Source organism: Myxocyprinus asiaticus, chromosome 24, assembly GCF_019703515.2.
Source record: "Myxocyprinus asiaticus isolate MX2 ecotype Aquarium Trade chromosome 24, UBuf_Myxa_2, whole genome shotgun sequence".
Lineage (NCBI taxonomy): Eukaryota > Metazoa > Chordata > Actinopteri > Cypriniformes > Catostomidae > Myxocyprinus > Myxocyprinus asiaticus.
The window spans coordinates 31,305,455-31,327,178 of record NC_059367.1 but is presented as its reverse complement, the minus strand read 5'-3'; the positions used below and the strand labels follow the sequence as shown (position 1 = coordinate 31,327,178).

Here is a 21,724-nt window from a genome sequence, read left to right as displayed (position 1 = left end):
GATCAGCAGTTACAGAAATACTCAAACCAGCCCATCTGGCACCAACAATCATCCATGCGATTATCTAATCAGCCAATCGTATGGTAGCAGTGCAGTGCATTAAATCAGATATGGGTCAGGAGCTTCAGTTAATGTTCACAACAACCATCAGAATGGGGAAAAATCTTTATCCCAGTGATTTGGACCGTGGCATGATTGTTGGTTTTGGCGGCATGAGGAGGACCTACACAATATTAGGCAGGTGGTTTTAATGTTGTGGCTGATCGGTGTATATACTGCAGCAACAGAATAGAGTAGTAAGGTAGTATGCCATTCCGAACATAGCCCTTGTGTAGTTTCAGGTTGAACAATGTGTTCATGTCACATCAACATGTGGTATAAATTCATAGTACATATGATGAGCCAATCACAATCAGAGAACTACATAAAAAAAAAAAAAATGGCCACAACTGATGTAGGACACCTCCAACTCTTGTATTTTGCAGTTTATTAGAACCCCAATAACACAACAATACAATACTTAATGAAGGGTAGGGATGAAATGGGGGGTAAAACATAACAGCAGAGAAATTGCTGTACCCCAAAACCCTACCAAGAAAATGCGTGTTGTAACATTGCACTCTTTATTACTTCTCAGCTTTACTCAGCATTATTTATAACAGTCTTAACAATGGCAATTTTATTTCCACAGCATACACTTCTTTGAGAGTACATGCTATCTATTATGGCAGAGGCCATGCAGGGAGGGGGTTGTAGTGCAATGACATCACACACTGCAGTGGATTGGTGGGTGACACCAGGGAACATTCCCACCAAATCGCAAGCCTTACCTTTGATTTCACCATTGCAGATTGGAGGGGGATAAGCTACCACTTACATGGGAGGAGCAAAGCATAGCTATTAGACAATATCTGATTTCTGTAGAGACTAAGTTGAAAACAGTCTTTTTAATTTATAGTAAAAAAAAAAAAAAACCTGATCTTATTAACTAAATCAACTCAAACCTACACCTCAGAAACATCATTTAACAGATTAAAGATATAGTTCACACAAAATGAAAATTCGGTCATTATATACTCACCCTTGTGACGTTACAAAACCGTATGATTGAGTCGAACTCAAAAATTATTCAGATCGGTTGTGAACTGGATCAATCGTATCATTGAAAAGATTTGACTCAAGAGTGATTCGTTCGCGAGTTGAACATTGCTACTTCTCGCATGAACTCTCATGATTGCGCCCTACTCTCATGATGAGCCAATTCAAGACTTTTGGTGGATTTCATTAAATACTGAATACCTAAATTTCTAGGGCTGCCCCCTAATAGTCAGCCAAACGTTAGCCGATGAGAAGAGTCTTGGTCGACCAAGTTTTGATTGGTCGGTTGGTCGCAGAAAAAAAAAAAAACAAACAAAAAAAAAAACTCCACAGGAAACCCATGAACACAGGTATTACCGCTGGTTGGACGCTAGGTGGTACTATGGGGTAATTTTCGTTAAGCAGGGTTAGGGTTAAGCATAAAATAAATAAAAATTGCTTTATTGTGTAACTAAAAATTCAAATGAAACTGGAAAAAAATAAGTGTAATTAAAATGCGTGTTGTTCAACTTTTTGAAAGATGGTTTTACAACAGTTGTGAAGGGCAACATCTCTTTGGAAACTAAACTACTTCATCTGTGCATTCTCTACCGGTCGGATATTTCATTGTCCGGGAAAACACATCATGTGTGTGAATACATTCGTTTTGTTCGCTCCTTCATAATACAGTCATGTGAAAAAGAAAGTACACCCTCCTTGAATTCTATGGTTTTATGTATCAGGACATAATAAAAATCATCTGGTCCTTAGCAGGTCTTAAAATTAGGTAAATACAACCTCAGATGAACAACAACACATGACATATTACACTGTGTCATGATTTATTTAACAAAAATAAAGCCAAAATGGAGAAGCCATGTGTGAAAAACTAAGTACACCCTTACTGCTTTCATAGGAATTAAAAGGCCAGGTGCTGCTAATCAAATGCCCTTGATTAATTGATCATCAGCAAGTGTGACCACCTCTATAAAAGCCAAAGTTTTAGCAGTTTGCTGGTCTGGAGCATTCAGGTGTTTAACACAATGCCATGGGAGGAAAGACATCAGCAATGATCTTAGAGAAGCAACTGTTGCTGCCCATCAATCTGGGAAGGGTTATAAGGCCATTTCCAAACAATTTAAAGTCCATCATTCTACAGTGAGAAAGATTATTCACAAGTGGAAAACATTCAAGACAGTTGCCAATCTTACCAGGAGTGGACGTCCCAGCAAATTCACCCCAAGGTCAGACCATGCAATGCTCAGAGAAATTGCAAAAATCCCAGACTCTACAGGCCTCAGTTAGCATGTTAAATGTTAAAGTTCATGACAGTACAATTAGAAAAAGACTGAACAAATATGGTTTGTTTGGAAGGGTTGCCAGGAAAAAGCCTCTTCTCTCTAAAAAGAACATGGCAGCACAGCTTAGGTTTGCAAAGTTGCATCTGAACAAACCACAAGACTTCTGGAACATTGTCCTTTGGACAGACGAGACCAAAGTGGAGATGTTTGGCCATAATGCACAGAGCCACTTTGGTGAAAACCAAACACAGCATATCAGCACAAACACCTCATACCAACTGTCAAGCACGGTGGTGGAGGGGTGATGATTTGGGCTTGTTTTGCAGCCACAGAACCTGGGCACCTTGCAGTCATTGAGTCGACCATGAACTTCTCTGTATACCAAAGTATTCTAGAGTCAAATGTGAGGCCATCTGTCCGACAGCTAAAGCTTGGCCAAAATTGGGTCATGCAATAGGACAATGATCCCAAGCACACCAGCAAATCTACAACAGAATGGCTGAAAAAGAAAAGAATCAAGGTGTTGCAATGGCCCAGTCAAAGTCCAGACCTCAACCCGATTGAAATGCTGTGGCGGGACCTTATGAGAGCTGTGCATAAACAAATTCCCGCAAACCTCAATGAACTGAAGCAACATTGTAGAGAAGAGTGGGCCAAAATTCCTCCACAACGATGTGAGAGACTGATAAAGTCATACAGAAAATGATTACTTGAAGTTATTGCTGCTAAAGGTTCTACAAGCTGCTGAATCATAAGGTGTACTTAGTTTTTCACACATGGCCTCTCAATTTTGGCTTTATTTTTGTTAAATAAATCATAATATGGTGTAATATGTCATGTGTTGTTGTTCATCTGAGGTTGTATTTACCTAATTTTAAGACCTGCTAAGGACCAGATGATATTTATTATGTCCTGATACGTAAAAGCATACAGTTGTGCTCAAAAGTTTGCATAACCTTGGAGAATTGGTAATATATGTACCATTTTAAAGAAAACATGAGTGAGCAGGAAAAACACATTTCTTTTATTTCTTATGGGATTCATATTCAACTGTAGGTTATAACAGAATGGCAGAATCATAAAACAAAACATGGCAACAAAGAAAAAATGAAATGACCCCTGTTCAGAAGTCTGCATACCCTTATTTCTTAATACTGTGTATTGTCCCCTTTAGCATCAATGACAGCGTGCAGTCTTTTGTAATAGTTGTCTATGAGGCCCCCAATTCTTGCAGGTGGTATAGCTGCCCATTCGTCTTGGCAAAATGCCTCCAGGTCATGCAGTCTTTGGTCATCTTGCATGAACCGCACGTTTGAGATCTCCCCAGAGTGGCTCGATGATATCAAGGTCAGGAAACTGTGATGGCCACTCCAGAACCTTCACCTTTTTCTGCTGTAACCACTGGAGGGTCAACTTGGCCTTGTGCTTATTGTCATTGTCATGCTGGAATGTCCAAGAGCGTCCCATGCGCAGCTTTCATGCAGAAGAATGCAAATTGTCTGCCAGTATTTTCTGATAACATGCTGCATTCATCTTGCCATCAATTTTCACAAGATTCCCCATGCCTTTAGAGCTCACACCCCCCCCAAAACATCAGTGAGCCACCACCATGCTTCACAGTGGGGATGGTATTCTTTTCACTATAGACCTTGTTGACCCCTCTCCAAACATAGCGCTTATGGTTGTGACCATAAAGCTCTATTTTGGTCTCGTCACTCCAAATTACAGTGAGCCAGAAGCTGTGAGGCGTGTCAAGGTGTTGTCGGGCATATTGTAACCGGGCTTTTTTGTGGCATTGGCTTCTTTCTGGCAACTCTAACATGCAGCTCATTTTTGTTCAAGTATCGTCGTATTGTGCTCCTTGAAACAACCACACCGTCTTTTTCCAGAGCAGCCTGTATTTCTCCTGAGGTTACTGTGGGTTTTTCTTTGTATCCTGAACAATTCTTCTGGCAGTTGTGGCTGAAATCTTTCTTGGTCTACCTGACCTTGGCTTGGTATCAAGAGATCCCTGAATTTTCCACTTCTTAATAAGTGATTGAACAGTACTGACTGGCATTTTCAAGGCTTTGGATATCTTTTTATATCCTTTTCCATCTTTATAAAGTTCCATTACCTTGTTACGCAGGTCTTTTGACAGTTCTTTTCTGCTCCCCATGGCTCAGTATCTAGCCTGCTCGGTGCATCCATGTGAGAGCTAACAAACTCATTGACTATTTACACACAGACACTAATTGCAATTTTTAAAGCTACAGGTGTGGGAAATTAACCTTTAATTGCCATTTAAACCTGTGTGTGTGTCACCTTGTTTCTGTAACAAAGCCAAACATTCAAGGGTATGTAAACTTTTGATCAGGGTCATTTGGGTGATTTCTGTTATCATTATGATATAAAAAGGAGCCAAACAACTATGTGATGATAAATGGCTTCATATGATCACTATCCTTAAATAAAAAGACAGTTTTTTTGCATGATCAGTCATATTTTCAAAATCAATGCCAAAATTTCACAATTTCTGCCAGGGTATGCAAACTTTTGAGCACAACTGTAGAATTCAAGGAGGGTGTACTTTCTTTTTCACATGACTGTGTAATATATATATTGCAATATCCAATTACATCGACAACACCTGGGCTGAGGGATCGGTGAATATTCTTGATTTAGTGATTTTGCATTGAAAATTTATTTATTTTAAAAAAATGAAAAACTTAAATCAAATACATTTCTAAATTAAAATTGCACTCCAAATGAAATGAAAAAGTAATTAAAATAATGAAGTAATCAAAAAAATTATATAAAAGTAATCACCTTTCCATTTACCGTCAGGCAAGTATCCGTCTAAACATGCAGGCAGAAAATTACTCGCACAAATTAAGACATAAAAACAATTATAAATGTAAAAATAATAATTAAAATGATGATAATAATCACTCAAATATAAATCATGGTTCGAAGTAAACGTGTTTTTGTAATATTTTATGTATTAATCACAGATGTATAGGCTGCAGAGTTGTGGTCATAATGAACTGCTCCATGGAAATAAAGCCTCAATACAAACAGCGCGTCATACATGCGCACAGATGGCTTTTCTGTCATCTGTTCTTAATAATATAATAAAGTGTGTTTCTTCAAGCGCGTGTCTGTGTGTCTACATGCAAATTATTTGTAATATTAATTTAATAATAATAGCCTAATAATAATAATTTTATAAATTAATGGGAAAACAAGCCAAATATCGTCTTGACATCATCAAAGGCATCAGCTACTGGCGATCAATCTGACCATCGTCGATCCCCGAGGTCATCGTCTGTTGGCACATCCCTAATGTGCATTTCTCTCTTTAAATTAACAAAATGTTCAGACAATCTCCTTGCTGGTTTTTCCGACACATTCAGAATCATTACCGCTTTTGCACTGCGGCTCGCTTCGTGTGCGCTTGTTAAATGTATATTTTAAAGGCTCATTATTATTATATTATTATTACGGTTTAGTATTTCTCTGTAATGTAGAACAGTGTTAGCAATGTTACTTATAACATTCTTTCTCAGCCCTGGAACTCAAACCATTTTCTGATGCCCCTCAAAAAATATATATTTAAAGTGCACCTATTACAGTTTTTAACCATGCATAATTTTTTTAAGGTCTCATACAATAGATTTACATGCATCCAAGGTCAAAAAACACTTTAATTTGCTCATAATTTAAATTGCAGCATTACCTTTTTTCCCAGTGTCTCAAACGACTCGTTCAATGATCCGTTCTAAAGGATTCATTCTAAACTCCTTTCAGAGAGCCTACTCTGCTCTGATTGGTCAGATGTCCCAGTCTGTTGTGACTGGTCTACCGCTTTCAGCGCGTGTCAGAAAGGAAACACCCACTACCATATCCGAGTTTCAGCTCCATCTGAAAAAATTTCTGTTTTACCTTACCAATTTGAGCCAGAGTCCAATAGTGATACATCGGAAGATCAACCCGAACCAACATCGCAAGCACGACGAGAGCAGGACGTTTATCTGTGGTAAGTTTATATGTAGTTTGACAATAACGTGAGTTAGCCGGTTAGCAGAGGCTAACAGCTAACAGGCTAACAGCGTGTACTGGCTGTACACGTAAACAGACCAGAGGCAGGTTTTTTGTTACCAAATTATGTAGGTTAGTACAGGAAGTAAGTCTGGAATTACTTCAGAATCAGTTCTTTCTTTTGGGTGTCAATAACTCCATATTTCGTGCACTTTGATTTTTGAAACTATGCAGACTTTTTTACATTCACAAACAACTATATAACTATATTTTTCAATATTTGAAAAACCATAATAGGTGCTCTTTAAGTAATTAAATTAATATCATAAACTTGTGACAATTGGTCGACTAATGGCTTAAACTAAAGCCTACTAGTCGACTAGGAAAATCTTTGGTCGGGGGCAGCCCTAGAAATTTCAGTCTATTTCTCCCTCACTATTGTATGGCTTCAAATTGACCAATACATCGCAGAGGCCAATAAATTGGCCAATATTTGGCATTATTAAATTATCGGCCCAAAATTTTTTCCCGTTTGGTTGATTTGTTTCTTGAGCACATTAAGGAATCATCGGAGACATGTTAATGACCAGTCATAGTTTGTTTTGTTGTTATGTGTCATTGTGTTCATAAAATGGGAAGACTAAACAGAAACCAGGAGAAACTGCTATATACCATCTAAAACACAATATATTTGTTTTTATATTATTATTTTTACAAATTTAAAGTTTTGCGTTAAAGTTTGGGTGAATATAATACTAAATAAAAATGTATTCATTTTTTCCTATTGTCACTTACTATTATATTAAATTGTGTGATATTATATTGCCATTATATTGGCCACTAGGGCTGTCAACAGGGCTGAAAAACTACATTCTAAATTTTCACTTAAACATTAACTAAATTTGAAATAAATTAGAATTTTAAAGACATTTATAGGTAGCTGCAAGACATCTGATTTTAAAATCGACGTTGTCTCATACGTCCACAAAAGAGGGAACAATGAATCAATATAAACCAAACAGCACACTGTTGTAGCTACTGTTTATTGCAAAGAACATATCTGGCTGTTAACAAAAATATGTAAAATGATAAAGTCAAAAGATTTAGTCAGTGTATATTCTCAAATCTTCAGTAAAAAAGTAAAACAAGAAAAACGCTTCAATAGACGGTTCTACGTAAACTTCAATGTAGCACAGTAGCCTATACCAGTGCCATAGTACTACCACAGAATCAAACTTCATAATACTGGAGGTACCACAGTGTTTTTCATTAAATACATTTATATCCAAGTACCTAATGTTTGTGCAGCGAGACGCTGATAACAGAGCAAGACACAATGGCCAAAGACCTCCACCTAAGGGGCCGTTCACTTCGTACGTGTGCGCTAGATGGACATTTTTGTCAGCGTTTTGTGCACGAGCATTGCGTTTTATTACAAGCAGTGTTTTTTTAAAAGGAAATTCAACCTTTTAATACGACCTCTAATATGGACCACTTTTATGGTGCTTTTTCATCATTTTGGAGAGTCGCAGTCCCCATTCACTTTCATTAAATGGAAAAGAATTTTAACAATTCACCTTTTGTGCTCCATGGAAGAAGAGACAGTCATACGGGTTTGGAAATGACATCAGGGTGAGTGAATAATGACAATTTTGATGTTAACCGACTTCAATCTAACCCCAGGATTAAGCTCAACTAGAGTCCTATCTTGTGTCTTTTTTTTAACTCTTCTACAACCCATGAAGACTATGAAGTGAAGTGATTTCTTACCTGCAGTGACTGGTTTGCTCACATTCTCCACTAAAAAAATAAATAAAACAACAAAAGCATCTTTTTATAATCCTGCTTCACAGCACTCGAATCGTGTGATGTTTTATATAAAGAACAGTGTTAGCACAGTTTTGCATGTAGCACTCACTAGATTTGCGATTCTCCTCACTCTCCCGGTAAAGCCTCCTGACACGCTCCACCAGTTCCCACTTCTCACAGCAGCCTGAAAAGCTCACAAAGTTCCTTGCCAGGATCTCCTTCAGCTGCCGTACAGTCAGCTGCTCAACATCATCTAGGCTAGACAGGTCTGACAGAGAAGCTCGCGCTCGTCGCCGCGTCTGAGGACTCACCTGATGAATATAAATAATAAATGAATACACAATTTCTCTTATGGGATAGATAACACTAATATTTATACACACATTTTTTTTTTTCTTGGGCTTTCCACCAATGGCAATCCATCAGGGCAAGTCAAGAAAAAGTGTGTAAAAGTGTTATTATTCTGTTGACCAGCAACAAAGTATGAATTACTCGTCTTGACCTGGTATTAGCCTATTCAATTTGCTGCAAGTGCCTTAACTCACCTCTGGTGTGTGTTTGGTCTGGTCAAGGTTAAGGAGTGAGACAGAAGAGGAGTCTCCAATATCCTATCAGCAAAGAATGTTTACACAGAAAGAGTATAATTAGCAATGAAGCCTAAGCCCCTTAGTACAGATTTAGCAAGGATTCACCACCGACTACCACAGGTAAACACGTGAATCAGGTATCTTTCAGTTTAACAGATCATTTCAACCCTCTTGTTAATGGAGGTATACGATGCTATGAAAAAGTATTTGCCCCCATCCTGATTTCTTCTGTTTTTGTGTATATCTCATACTAAAGTGTGTACAGGTGCATCTCAATAAATTAGAATGTCGTGGAAAAGTTCATTTATTTCAGTAATTCAACTGAAATTGTGAAACTTGTGTATTAAATAAATTCAGTGCACACAGACTGAAGTAGTTTAAGTCTTTGGTTCTTTTAATTGTGATGATTTTGGCTCACATTTAACAAAAACCCACCAATTCACTATCTCATAATTAGAATATGGTGACATGCCAATCAGCTAATCAACTCAAAACACCTGCAAAAGGTTTCCTGAGCCTTCAAAATGGTCTCTCAGTTTGGTTCACTAGGCTACACAATCATGGGGAAGACTGCTGATCTGACAGATGTCCAGAAGACAATCATTGACACCCTTCACAAGGAGGGTAAGCCACAAACATTCATTGCCAAAGAAGCTGGCTGTTCACAGAGTGCTGTATCCAAGCATGTTAACAGAAAGTTGAGTGGAAGGAAAAAGTGTGGAAGAAAAAGATGCACAACCAACCGAGAGAACCGCAGCCTTATGAGGATTGTCAAGCAAAATCGATTCAAGAATTTGGGTGAACTTCACAAGGAATGGACTGAGGCTGGTGTCAAGGCATTAAGAGCCACCACACACAGACGTGTCAAGGAATTTGACTACAGTTGTTGTATTCCTCTTGTTAAGCCACTCCTGAACCACAGACAACATCAGAGTTGTCTTACCTGGGCTAAGGAGAAGAAGAACTGGACTGTTGCCCAGTGGTCCAAAGTCCTCTTTTCAGATGAGAGCAAGTTTTGTATTTCATTTGGAAACCAAGGTCCTAGAGTCTGGAGGAAGGGTGGAGAAGCTCATAGCCCAAGTTGCTTGAAGTCCAGTGTTAAGTTTCCACAGTCTGTGATGATTTGGGGGGCAATGTCATCTGCTGGTTTTGGTCCATTGTGTTTTTTGAAAACCAAAGTCACTGCACCCATTTACCAAGAAATTTTGGAGCACTTCATGCTTCCTTCTGCTGACCAGCTTTTTAAAGATGCTGATTTCATTTTCCAGCAGGATTTGGCACCTGCCCACACTGCCAAAAGCACCAAAGTTGGTTAAATGACCATGGTGTTGGTGTGCTTGACTGGCCAGCAAACTCACCAGACCTGAACCCCATAGAGAATCTATGGGGTATTGTCAAGAGGAAAATGAGAAAAAAGAGACCAAAAAATGCAGATGAGCTGAAGGCCACTGTCAAAGAAACCTGGGCTTCCATACCACCTCAGCAGTGCCACAAACTGATCACCTCCATGCCACGCCGAATTGAGGCAGTAATTAAAGCAAAAGGAGCCCCTACCAAGTATTGAGTACATATACAGTAAATGAACATACTTTCCAGAAGGCCAACAATTCACTAAAAATGTTTTTTTTTATTGGTCTTATGATGTATTCTAATTTTTTGAGATAGTGAATTGGTGGGTTTTTGTTAAATGTGAGCCAAAATCATCACAATTAAAAGAACCAAAGACTTAAACTACTTCAGTCTGTGTGCATTGCATTTATTTAATACACAAGTTTCACAATTTGAGTTGAATTACTGAAATAAATGAACTTTTTCACGACATTCTAATTTATTGAGATGCACCTGTATATATACAGTGGTGTGAAAAAGTGTTTGCCCCCTTCCTGATTTCTTATTTTTTTGCATGTTTGTCACACTTAAATGTTTCAGATCATCAAACAAGTTTAAATATTAGTCAAAGATAACAAGCAAACACAAAATGCAGTTTTTAAATGAAGGTTATTATTAAGGGAAAACAAAATCCAAACCTACATGGCCCTGTGTGAAAAAGTGTTTGCCCCACCTGTTAAAACATAACTTAACTGTGGTTTAATCACACCTGAGTTCAATTTCTCTAGCAACACCCAGGCCTGATTACTGCCACACCTGTTCTCAATCAAGAAATCACTTAAATAGGACCTGCCTGACAAAGTGAAGTAGACCAAAAGATCTTCAAAAGCTGGACATCATGCCGAGATCCAAAGAAATTCAGGAACAAATGAGAAAGTAATTAATTGAGATCTATCAGTCTGGAAAATTATAAAGTTATAAAGCCATTTCTAAAGCTTTGGGACTCCAGAGAACCACAGTGAGAGCCATTATCCACAAATGGCGAAAACATGGAACAGTGGTGAACCTTCCCAGGAGTGGCCGGCCGACCAAAATTACCCCAAGAGCGCAGCTACGACTCATCCAAGAAGTCACAAAAGACCCCACAACAACATCCAAAGAACTGCAGGCCTCACTTGCCTCAGTTAAGGTCAGTGTTCATGACTCCACCATAAGAAAGAGACTGGGCAAAAATGGAGTTCCAAGACGAAAACCACTGCTGAGCAAAAAGAACATTAAGGCTCGTCTCATTTTTGCCAGAAAACATCTTGATGATCCCCAAGACTTTTGGGAAAATACTCTGTGGACTGACGAGACAAAAGTTGAACATTTTGGAAGGTGTGTGTCCCATTACATCTGGCGTAAAAGTAACACCGCATTTCAGAAAAAGAACATCATACCAACAGTAAAATATGGTGGTTGTAGTGTGATGGTCTGGGGCTGTTTTGCTGCTTCAGGACCTGGAAGACTTGCTGTGATAAATGGAACCATGAATTCTGCTGTCTACCAAAAAATCCTGAAGGAGAATGTCCGGCCATCTGTTCGTGACCTCAAGCTGAAGCGAACTTGGGTTCTGCAGCAGGACAATGATCCAAAACACACCAGCAAGTCCACCTCTGAATGGCTGAAGAAAAACAAAATGAAGACTTTGAAGTGGCCTAGTCAAAGTCCTGACCTGAATCCTATTGAGATGCTGTGGCATGACCTTAAAAAGGCGGTTCATGCTCGAAAACCCTCCAATGTGGCTGAATTACAACAATTCTGCAAAGATGAGTGGGCCAAAATTCCTCCACAGCGCAGTAAAAGACTCATTGCAAGTTATCGCAAACGCTTGATTGCAGTTGTTGCTGCTAAGGGTGGCCCAACCAGTTATTAGGTTTAGGGGGCAATCACTTTTTCACACAGGGCCATGTAGGTTTGGATTTTGTTTTCCCTTAATAATAACAACCTTCATTTAAAAACTGCATTTTGTGTTTACTTGTGTTATCTTTGACTAATATTTAAACTTGTTTGATGATCTGAAACATTTAAGAGTGACAAACATGCAAAAAAATAAGAAATCAGGAAGGGAGCAAACACTTTTTCACAGCACTGTGTGTATATATATATATATATATATATATATATATATATTCAAACAAAATCTTACATAAAACAAAGGCAATCTGAGTAAACACAAAATACAGTTTTTAAATGATAAATGTTATTTATTGACACAAAAAAAGTTACCAACTGGGCATGTGTGAAAAAGTATTTGCCCCCTAGTTACTAAATCCCCAAATCTATGAAACTGCATTCATAATGGGGTTCAGCTGGAATAGACAAACTCAGGCCTGATCACTGCCAGCCTTGTTCAATCAAATCAACACCTAAATAGAACATTTTCAGCAGCATGAAGTTGGCTAAAAGGTCTCACCCAGTAGCACACTATGCCAAGGTCGAAATAAATTCCAGAAATGATGAGGAAAAAGGTGATTGAAATACATCAGTCTGGGAAGGGTTACAAAGCTAATTCAAAGGCTCTGGGACTCCAAAGAACCACAGTGATAGCCATTATCTCCAATTGGAAAAAAATTGGCACAGTAATGAACCTTCCCAGAAGTGGCTGACCTTCCAAAATTCATCCAAAAGCACAGCAAGGACTTATCCAGGAAGTCACAAAAAAGCCAAGGACATCATCCAAGGAACTGCAGGCCTCTCTTGCATCAAAAAAGGTCACTGTATATGACTCCACAATCAGAAAGACACTGGCCAAAAATACCATCCATGAAAGAGTGGCGAGGTGAAAACCACTTAACCCAGAAGAATTTTGCCAAAACACACTTTGATGATCCTCAAAGCTTTTGGGAGAATGTTCTGTAGACTGATGAGTCGAAAGTGGAACTGTTTGGAAGACAGGGGTCCTGTTACGTCTGCCGTATATCAAACACAGAATTCCACAAAAAGAAAATCATACCTACGGTCAAGCATGGTGGTGGTAGTGTGATGGTGTGGGGATGCTTTGCTGCTTCAGGGACAGGGCAACTTGCAATAATTGAGGGAAACATGAATACTACTCTCTACCAGAAATTCCTAAAGGAGAACATCCGGTCATCAGTCCATGAGTTTAAGCTCAAGCGCAACTGGATTATGAAGCAAGACAATGATCCAAAGTATAGGAGTAAGTCCACCTCTGAATGGCTCAAAAGAAGCAAAATTAAAGTTTTTGGAGTGGCCTAGTCAAAGTCCTGACTTGAACCCGATTGAGATGCTGAAGCAGGACCTTAAACGGGCAGTTCATGCTCGAAAACCCTCCAATGTGGCTGAACTAAAGTAGTACCACAAAGAAGAGTGGGCCATAATTCCACCACAGTGTTGTGAAAGACTGATCTCCAGTTATCAGAAGCATTTTGTTGCAGTTGTTGCTGCTAAAGGTGGCACAGACAGCTATTAAGTTTAAGGTAGCAGTTAGTTTTTCAAATGGGTGAGATATAGGTGTTGGATAACTTTTTTTTGCTTCAAACTGTATTTTATGTTTACGTAGGTTGTTTTATGTTATATCTCGTTTGAAGGTCTAAAACAATTTGGTATCAAAAATACAACAAATCAGGAAGGGGACAAATACTTTTTCACATCACTGTAAATGGATTGAAGGGCATTTAAAAGTCAAAGCCAAAATAAACCTTGAGAACAAGGCATTTTAAGGACTGGTTGTTGTGTACTGCAGTGTATTAATGCTACAACTGCTACTTCGAATGGTAATGGAAAAAGTAGAGGTATGGTGGGCTTTTTTTGGGATGGAATACTACTGTATTGCTTACTATGCAGTATACATGCTGTCTAGTGTCTACAATTTTCTATAAATGTATATGAAACAGTACACTTTATGCAAGTAGTTTGCTACATTTGATTTAGGGAGTGGTGCACAATTATTATCTCAGCAATAAAAACTGTTATTTTTGCATTATCAAGGTCAAGAAACTAATGTTACATGCAGTTCATTCCTCACACTTGAAATGGAACGCAGTAGTCATTCTATCCACCTTATATTGCAACGCAGAAGCAGTGGCTGCATTTCCGGCGAATATGAAAAAGTTCTGCTGGCATTGACCGCAGTGTAAATAACTAGAAGGTTATAATACCAGCATTTAGGGATATGGTCTTATAAACTATCACACAACCACATGATGTACAGCAGAATTAGGTGCCAATGTCGGATAATTTCTAACGTCAGCATTTATAGTAAAAAAGTAAATCATTCACTTGTTGTTGTGTGTTGTTGTATTGAAGAGATGGTAATAAATTCTGCAAGCTTCTTTCTTTATCGAGATCGTGACGATGCAGACTCTTGTCTCCATGTACACCTCCATTCATATGCACCTCCATAACCTCCAATGATGCCTTTATTTTAATTTTTTTCAAAGGCGATTTTTCATAAGCCATGCTAAATGCTGATCTGTCTGTGTCTGTTTACTATACACCGCTAAGAAAGAGAGAATGCTCTCTGACAATAACAGAGCAAAATGCGTTTATTATTTTGCCAAGAAGAAGCAAGATGCAGTTTAATGCAAAGAAAGTTGAAGCAGCATTTTCCCGGCAGCTTTCTCCTCTCTGCTGGTTGTGTAAAGTTTGTGGAGGACTGTCCTATTAGTGCCTGATTTCATTCATTCTGCCTGTGCAACAGTGTGTGATAAAACAATGTCAAAATGCTCAAAACCTATGAGTTTATGAAAATCGTAATTAATGATAATAATATGTTGACATTTATTGCCAGCCTGTAATATAAAGCAGCATAATGTAGTATTTTTGTATAGCTAAAATAGTTAGAAGTGGCTTATACCGGAAGTGGTCCCCATTAAAGGTTGATAATGGCGGCACCCTAGTTTCGCTGAAAAGTAAGGTGGATATACTGCAGAAATAATAAGAGTAGCATCGAAATATGTTACTCCGAACATAGCCATGCTCAGAGATGCCCAGAGATTGATTTTGTTTATTTTAATCAGGATGTACCTGATTGGTGGACTCCGAGCTGTTGCTCCTACTGATTGGTTCTCTTTGAGATGGGGAGAGTATTGAGATAGGGGAACTGGGTTCTTCATTTGAAGGGGGCGGGCTATAAAGGGGGCGTGACTGCAGAGAAGGCGTGTCTGGTTCGTCCTCACTCTCTGCACCTTGATGGCAGAGCACCAAGTCCACAAGGTCCTCCTTCTCCCTAAGAAAGCATTCCATACATAATTTTCATTTAACTCAGTAAGTACTAATAATGTTGTCATAATATACCCTATTGTTAAAGGGTTAGTTCACCCAAAAATGAAAATTCTCTCATCATTTACTCACCCTCATGCCATCCCAGATGTGTATGGCTTTCTTCTGCTGAACACAAACTATGATTTTAAGAAGAATATCTCAGCTCTGTAGGCCCATACAATGCAAGTGAATGGTGATCAGAACTTTGAAGCTCCAAAAATAAAGGCAGCATTAAAGTAATTCATATGACTCCAGTGGTTAAATATATCTTCTGAAGTGATGCAATCAGTTTGGGTGAGAAACTTTCACTTTCAGAATGTGAAAGCAAAAGTGGAGATTTATAGTAAAAAAGGACTTAAATATTGATCTGTTTCTACCACACCTATCATATCGCTTCTGAAGATACAGATTACTTTTATATGCCTTTATGTGATTTTTGGAGCTTCAAAGTTCTGGTCACCATTCACTTGCATTGTATGGAGCAACAGTGCAGAGATATTCTTCTAAAAATCTTTCTTCTGCAGAAGAAAGAAAGTCATAAACATCTGGGATGGCATGAGATGAGAGAATTTTAATTTTTTGGGTGAACTATCCCTTTAAGAACGATAACATATTAATGTCTGTTCAAAACGTACCTGCAGGTGTCAGTGTTAATGTTGCGTAAAATAAGGTATTGCCGCAAATCTTTAACACGCAGACGCATGAGTTGAGGGCGCTGGAATGCAGTGCCCTTCAGCAGGTGACAAGTTGTGCACCTGCGTAAGTTCTCCTGAAGTACCGAACACAGCGAACAGAAACTCTTCTTACAGTCACAACAGATGTGCTGGAGAGAGAGAGAGTGAGTTCAGGACCCTTATTTGAAATTACGGCTGGATGAAAGGACAATGGATTGCAAAGACTGCAATCATGGCTGGGTCTAATGGGTCCATTGCCCTGCCCATTTGGGGGTCTTTAAACCCAAATGCTGTAAATAAAATAAAATGACCATAATGGGCAAAACAAAGTGAGTCTACATACCCTCCTCCTAAAGACAGAAAAGGCTTGTCCACAAGCCTGACAAACCAGGCTAGTGCTGGTTGAGTTGTTGGGGGGATATGTGGAGTACCCTGCAGTGGGAGCAAAACGAAAAGGCCCTGCACCAGCTCCGAAACCTGGCTGCTGCCCCCTCACGGCCCCGGTACCCATCACCTCATTCAGCAGACCACAGCATGATGCCCACATAGACGAGGCCCCCGCCTGCACACATCACAAATACATATAAAGCCATTAACATATTTTAACTGATAATTCTGCAAGGATTTAATAACTTTGAGAAATTAAGCATGACAATGATCTTTATAACATAACGTACAACTATTTCATAACTGTCTTAATTAATTAAAGCCTTTGATATTTGGTGCATTACTACTAAAACAATATATCCACCATTTAGGAACTGCCGTTTTGAGCTCATCTGCATGATAACAATTGCAGGTGGTGCCTGTGCTTTATTTCCTGTATTTACTAGGACATTCAGAACGTCCTGGCCTCAAATAGGTCCCACTGACTGGGATCCATCTCATTAGTGACGGATGAGAATAGGGCTAAGCTATGACAAGGGTTAAGTGTGCTTTAAATTACTTATGACTGCAGCTAGATAGAGCTCTTAGTGACACTCAACAAAGGGTAACCATGGTGTTTTTACTTTCATAGGGAGCCAACAGGCTCATCAACTCCTAATTGTCATTGTGTTGCCTAAAGCACAGTGAAGAATCTGTCCTGTTGCTGGGACTCACCTCCAAACAATTGAAAACATAACAGCAGAAGAGTTAGAAACAAACAAACATCACTGGTCATTGCATATAACAGTTCAACACTCATATTCAAGTTCAACACATGAATGCCACAAACGGCTAGATCTTGACTGATATACAAATCTGTAGGGCTCCACCTTGAAATCTGTGCACCTATGCATTCAGTGCACAGACAGTACAAAGTCACACAATGCAAACATGCATTATATGCTCAACTGGAATTCAACTGTCAGTTACAGAACTGACATCAACGCTAGTAGCAATTTATAAATAAGCTATAGCATAAGTGAAACACAGCCAAGGGGGGAAACAAGTTCCAAACATGAAGAATATGACGGGGAAATGACTGTACCTTCATAGCAACTCTAAGACACCGCGGGGATTCATCCAGCTGTGTGTAAAGGCGGGCTGGCCATTGTTTACGAACGGCAGGTATTTGAGCTAACTGTTCATTTCCAGTCGCTCTGACTAGTACAGCCGCATCAGCAGCACTATGCGACTGAAATGCCGGGTTTTCAGCCAATCACAGCGTGTGATTGAAACTGTGACGCTTCAATAAATAGCCAATCATGTCGTTCTTCATTAGTGCAGCGGAAGTTTGTGCATTGAACTGGTCATGTCTAGAGGGGAACCATCGGACTGGGAAAGTCTCGCGAGAGTCGCATGCGATATTCACATATTGTGTTTACAGTGTTTTTTGGAGTCTCAGAGAACCTCTATACTAAGATCTACTCCGAAACCTGACGATATTCTTAACTATACCTCTAAACCTAATTCTAACATTGGTAACAGAAAATGTCAGCTCTCGCGAGACTTTCACAGCCCAACGGTTCCCTTCTAGACACGACTACAAGGACTAGTGTTTTATTGCATTGAAAGCCACAGTAAGAAAAAAGACAGAAATAAAATAAATTGTCATATAATTTAATATATTAAGAAAAATAATTCACTAAGGGTTGTAATTCACTCTTCTCTGCAAAGCTGCTTTGAAACAATATTTATTGTTTTATGTATGCCTTTACATTTATATATTGCTTTTCACAATAAATATTTAAAATAAAGCATTATATTTTATTATTTTATGTTTTAAATTGAATTGAATCAAGATTGTTTCTCTTTTGGGGTTTACATCTAACATTACTCGAGCATAAGAAAGACACACTGTCAACTTAATAAGAAGAAAATATGAACCAGATAATATTTTAATAATTTCTTTTGGCTTTAGTACAATGGCAATATAAAAGCCAACAAGAAGTCTTTATAATATCATGTTTACAACTTTTCTCATACAAGGGGTCATCAAATGTGTTGGCATCAAAATGTTTGAAAACCCCTGGCTTAGAGAGTTCTACTACATATCAAATTAAATGATTTAGTACATTGGAACACACACAGTTTAAGCAACGTTTGTTAAAGGGTAAACTGACCTATGACCAGGGTTGGGGAGTAACGGAATACATGTAACGGGATTACGTATTTAAAATACAAAATGTAAGTAACTGTATTCCACTACAGTTACAATTTAAATCATTGATAATTAGAATACAGTTACATTCAAAAAGTATTTTGATTACTCAAGAGATTACTTTGCATTTTATTGTCATTTGTTTAATTTAATATTTAGTCCTTTCAGATGGAAAACATTTATACATATAAATGATGTGATCCAAAGTGCATTTGAACAGCGGTGAAACACTTTCTTATGATGTGTTACATTCATACGAGCAGACAGAGAAGTAAGTTTGAAGTAAGTTTGGAGCAGAAGAAATAGAAATAAACCCTGTGTTAATTGTCAGCTTTATGCTAAGCTAAAATGCTATTTCTAGCCATTTTACATGCACATGTTACCAGACACGATCATATTTTTTTTAACAAGAAAATTCACGTTAGATCATATATATTCTTGATAATAATTTTTTATTGTTTTCCTGTAAAAATATCTAAAAATCCTTATAACAAGATCAATTTGATTTATCTTGTTTTAGAAACAACACTGCATAAGATATTTTGGTTTTTCAGAGAATGTATTTTTAACGTGTATTTTGTCTTACTGTACTGGCAGAGTTTTTATAGTCAAAACAAGTGAAAAAATCTACCAGTGCTGAAGAAGTAATCCAAAGTATTTAGAATATGTTACTGACATTGAGTAATCTAACGGAATACATTACAAATTACATTTTACAGCATGTATTCTGTAATCTGTAGTGGAATACATTTCAAAAGTAACCCTCCTAACCCTGCCCATGACACATTTGTTGGTATTCACAACTCAGGTACAGAGTAATTAATGAGGGTGTCACCTGAGTCACTGCCAGGTCATTAAAGGAATTTGTTGTCATTCTAATATATATATTCTATAAATGATAACTGGTTCTTAACCAATTTTAGTCAACATTCAAAGCTAACTGCTTAAAGCAGTATGAGCAGAATCATTATGGGGTCGGCCTATTGTTGTTTAGTGATATGACTGATGTACTGCTGACCTTTAAAGGAATTTTCAGGCCTCAATACAAGTTAAGCTCAATCGACAGCATTTGTGGCATAATGTTGATTACCACAAAAATGTATTTTGACTCGTTCCTCTTTTTCTTTAAAAAAGAAAAAAGAATAATCTGGGTTCCAGTGAGGGACTTACAATGGAAGTGAATGGGGGTCAAACTGTAAACATTAAAATGCTCACTGTTTCAAAAGTATAGCCACAAGACGTAAAAAATATGCGTGGTAACATGCATATTGTTTATCGTTTTTACACAAGATAAAAAAGTTTACTAACCTTTTCTGTGTAAAGTTACAGTATATTCAATTTTACAGTGTTGTTGGCATGACAACATAACACCATAAACCCTGAAACTCTAAAACGACTGCAAAAATGACTATTTAAACAAATTTACAGCTCAAATAATACATGAGTTTTAACAGAAGAATTAATGTAAGTGCTTTTATAACATGATTAGCTTCACATTTCTGCCTTTAAACCCTCTAAAAAATTGGCCCCATTCTCTTCCACTGTAAGTGCCTCACTTTTTTTCTTTATTTTTATTTTTTACTTTTGTTCTAAAGAAGGGATGAGTAGAAATAAATGTTTGTAGTAATAGACATTATGCCATAAATGCTGTCATTTGAGCTTACTTGTATTGAATCCAAAATATCGCTTTAAGTTAAAAATGAATGTTGTTAGTAAATCTGTTTATTATTTATTTATTTATTGATGTGAATTGTTAAAATGAAAATTTCAAGACATATTATCAAATTATCTGCTAAATAAGATTATTGGTTTAAGTTTCAGCATTCTTATGTGCAGATGTGGGGGCAAATTTATTTTGAAAGACTTATGGCCAGTGTGTAAGCAGTAAGTACCTTGTGTTTTCCGGTGATTCACATTGATTAGAGATACAGTCATAGTCATCATTTAGTAAAATTTAAACAGAATCTATCACAACAAGTAACATTGTTCTTTTCTGAGCAAACCCTGTGCATAAACAAACACTAAGGCCATATGTTATAAAGTAAAGCAAGAATTGAGGCCATAATAAAAGTGATCACCTGATTGGCCTTTGACATTACAATGAATTGATTTAGTGTTTTATATGTTTTCTGTACAGTATGTGTATACTAGGTTGGCCTATACACTATGTAATTCCTGTATATTCAGATAATTATACTTATACCTGTGAGGAATGTGCTGCCTTCTTCCTTCTCCAGTTTGACAAGGAATTATCTGTTGCATAATCCATACATGAAGTGCAATTACATTTTTAAGAAGTTATATTATATAGCCTATTATGTTTTCTGTTCATCATTAGTAACCAACATCAGGAACATTAACTAGACATATGATTGGACAGAAAAAAAAATTATGATTAAAAAAAGAAAAGTCAGAAGTCGTACATTCATAAAAACAATATCATAATATTGTATAAACTTATACAAAAGATTATTTTTGTTAATCGTTCTTAACAAAAGTTATAGGTATACAATTGGTTGTCCTAAGAGATTATAAACATATTCTTGTAATAAGAATACTTTCAGTTTCTGTTCTTTGATACTTTTGCATGAGGATGGTTTCGATTTCATGGGGGAAAAAGTGATTTCATGTAACTGTCACACCAACCTACCTACATGGACGCCATCTATCGTATGTCAAAGAAATTGCCAGATCTGCATTTATCTGATTCCATTTAAACGATGGTAAAGCTCGTGATGTCTTCCTAAATGTTGCTGAACCGCCACACACTGAATTAAGAGGCATTGCACATTGTCAAATGTATCTTGTGATTAGAAAAAAAACAAACAAACAAAACAAAAAAAAAAAAACCCACAACAACACACAGCTATATCAGGGAACCCACTAACTGCAAAAGTCTCGCGAGAGTGGCACGCGAAATTCAGCCACTGTGTTTTTTCTGTTTACTTGCAGTCTCACAGAAACCCTACACTTATCAATTGTCCTAAATCCAACCTTAATCTTACCTCTAAACCTAACTATAACCCTAACGTTAACAACAGCAGATGCACATTCTCGCGAGAAGTATGCAGGCAGAGG

At 37.7% G+C, this 21,724-nt stretch overlaps 1 protein-coding gene across 2 annotated transcripts in view; it reads right to left on the bottom strand.

Annotated features, from left to right (window-relative positions):
* rnf34a (ring finger protein 34a) overlaps positions 1 to 20,922 on the bottom strand; it is a 28,596-nt gene extending 7,674 nt beyond the window's left edge. The window contains exons 1-7 of one of the 2 annotated variants that reach the window (XM_051653101.1): positions 20,850 to 20,922; positions 16,406 to 16,624; positions 16,024 to 16,211; positions 15,152 to 15,353; positions 8,753 to 8,815; positions 8,317 to 8,518; positions 8,169 to 8,198 (exon numbers count right to left, since the gene is read on the bottom strand). In XM_051653101.1, coding sequence (XP_051509061.1) covers positions 8,169 to 8,198; positions 8,317 to 8,518; positions 8,753 to 8,815; positions 15,152 to 15,353; positions 16,024 to 16,211; positions 16,406 to 16,624; positions 20,850 to 20,915 — 970 coding nt within the window. In that variant the 5' untranslated portion in view covers positions 20,916 to 20,922. Of the gene's footprint in view, positions 1 to 8,168; positions 8,199 to 8,316; positions 8,519 to 8,752; positions 8,816 to 15,151; positions 15,354 to 16,023; positions 16,212 to 16,405; positions 16,625 to 17,533; positions 17,953 to 20,849 lie in introns of those variants that run through there. The other variant, XM_051653103.1, reaches the window with a different exon arrangement.
* Between the last annotated feature and the right edge of the window lie 802 nt (positions 20,923 to 21,724).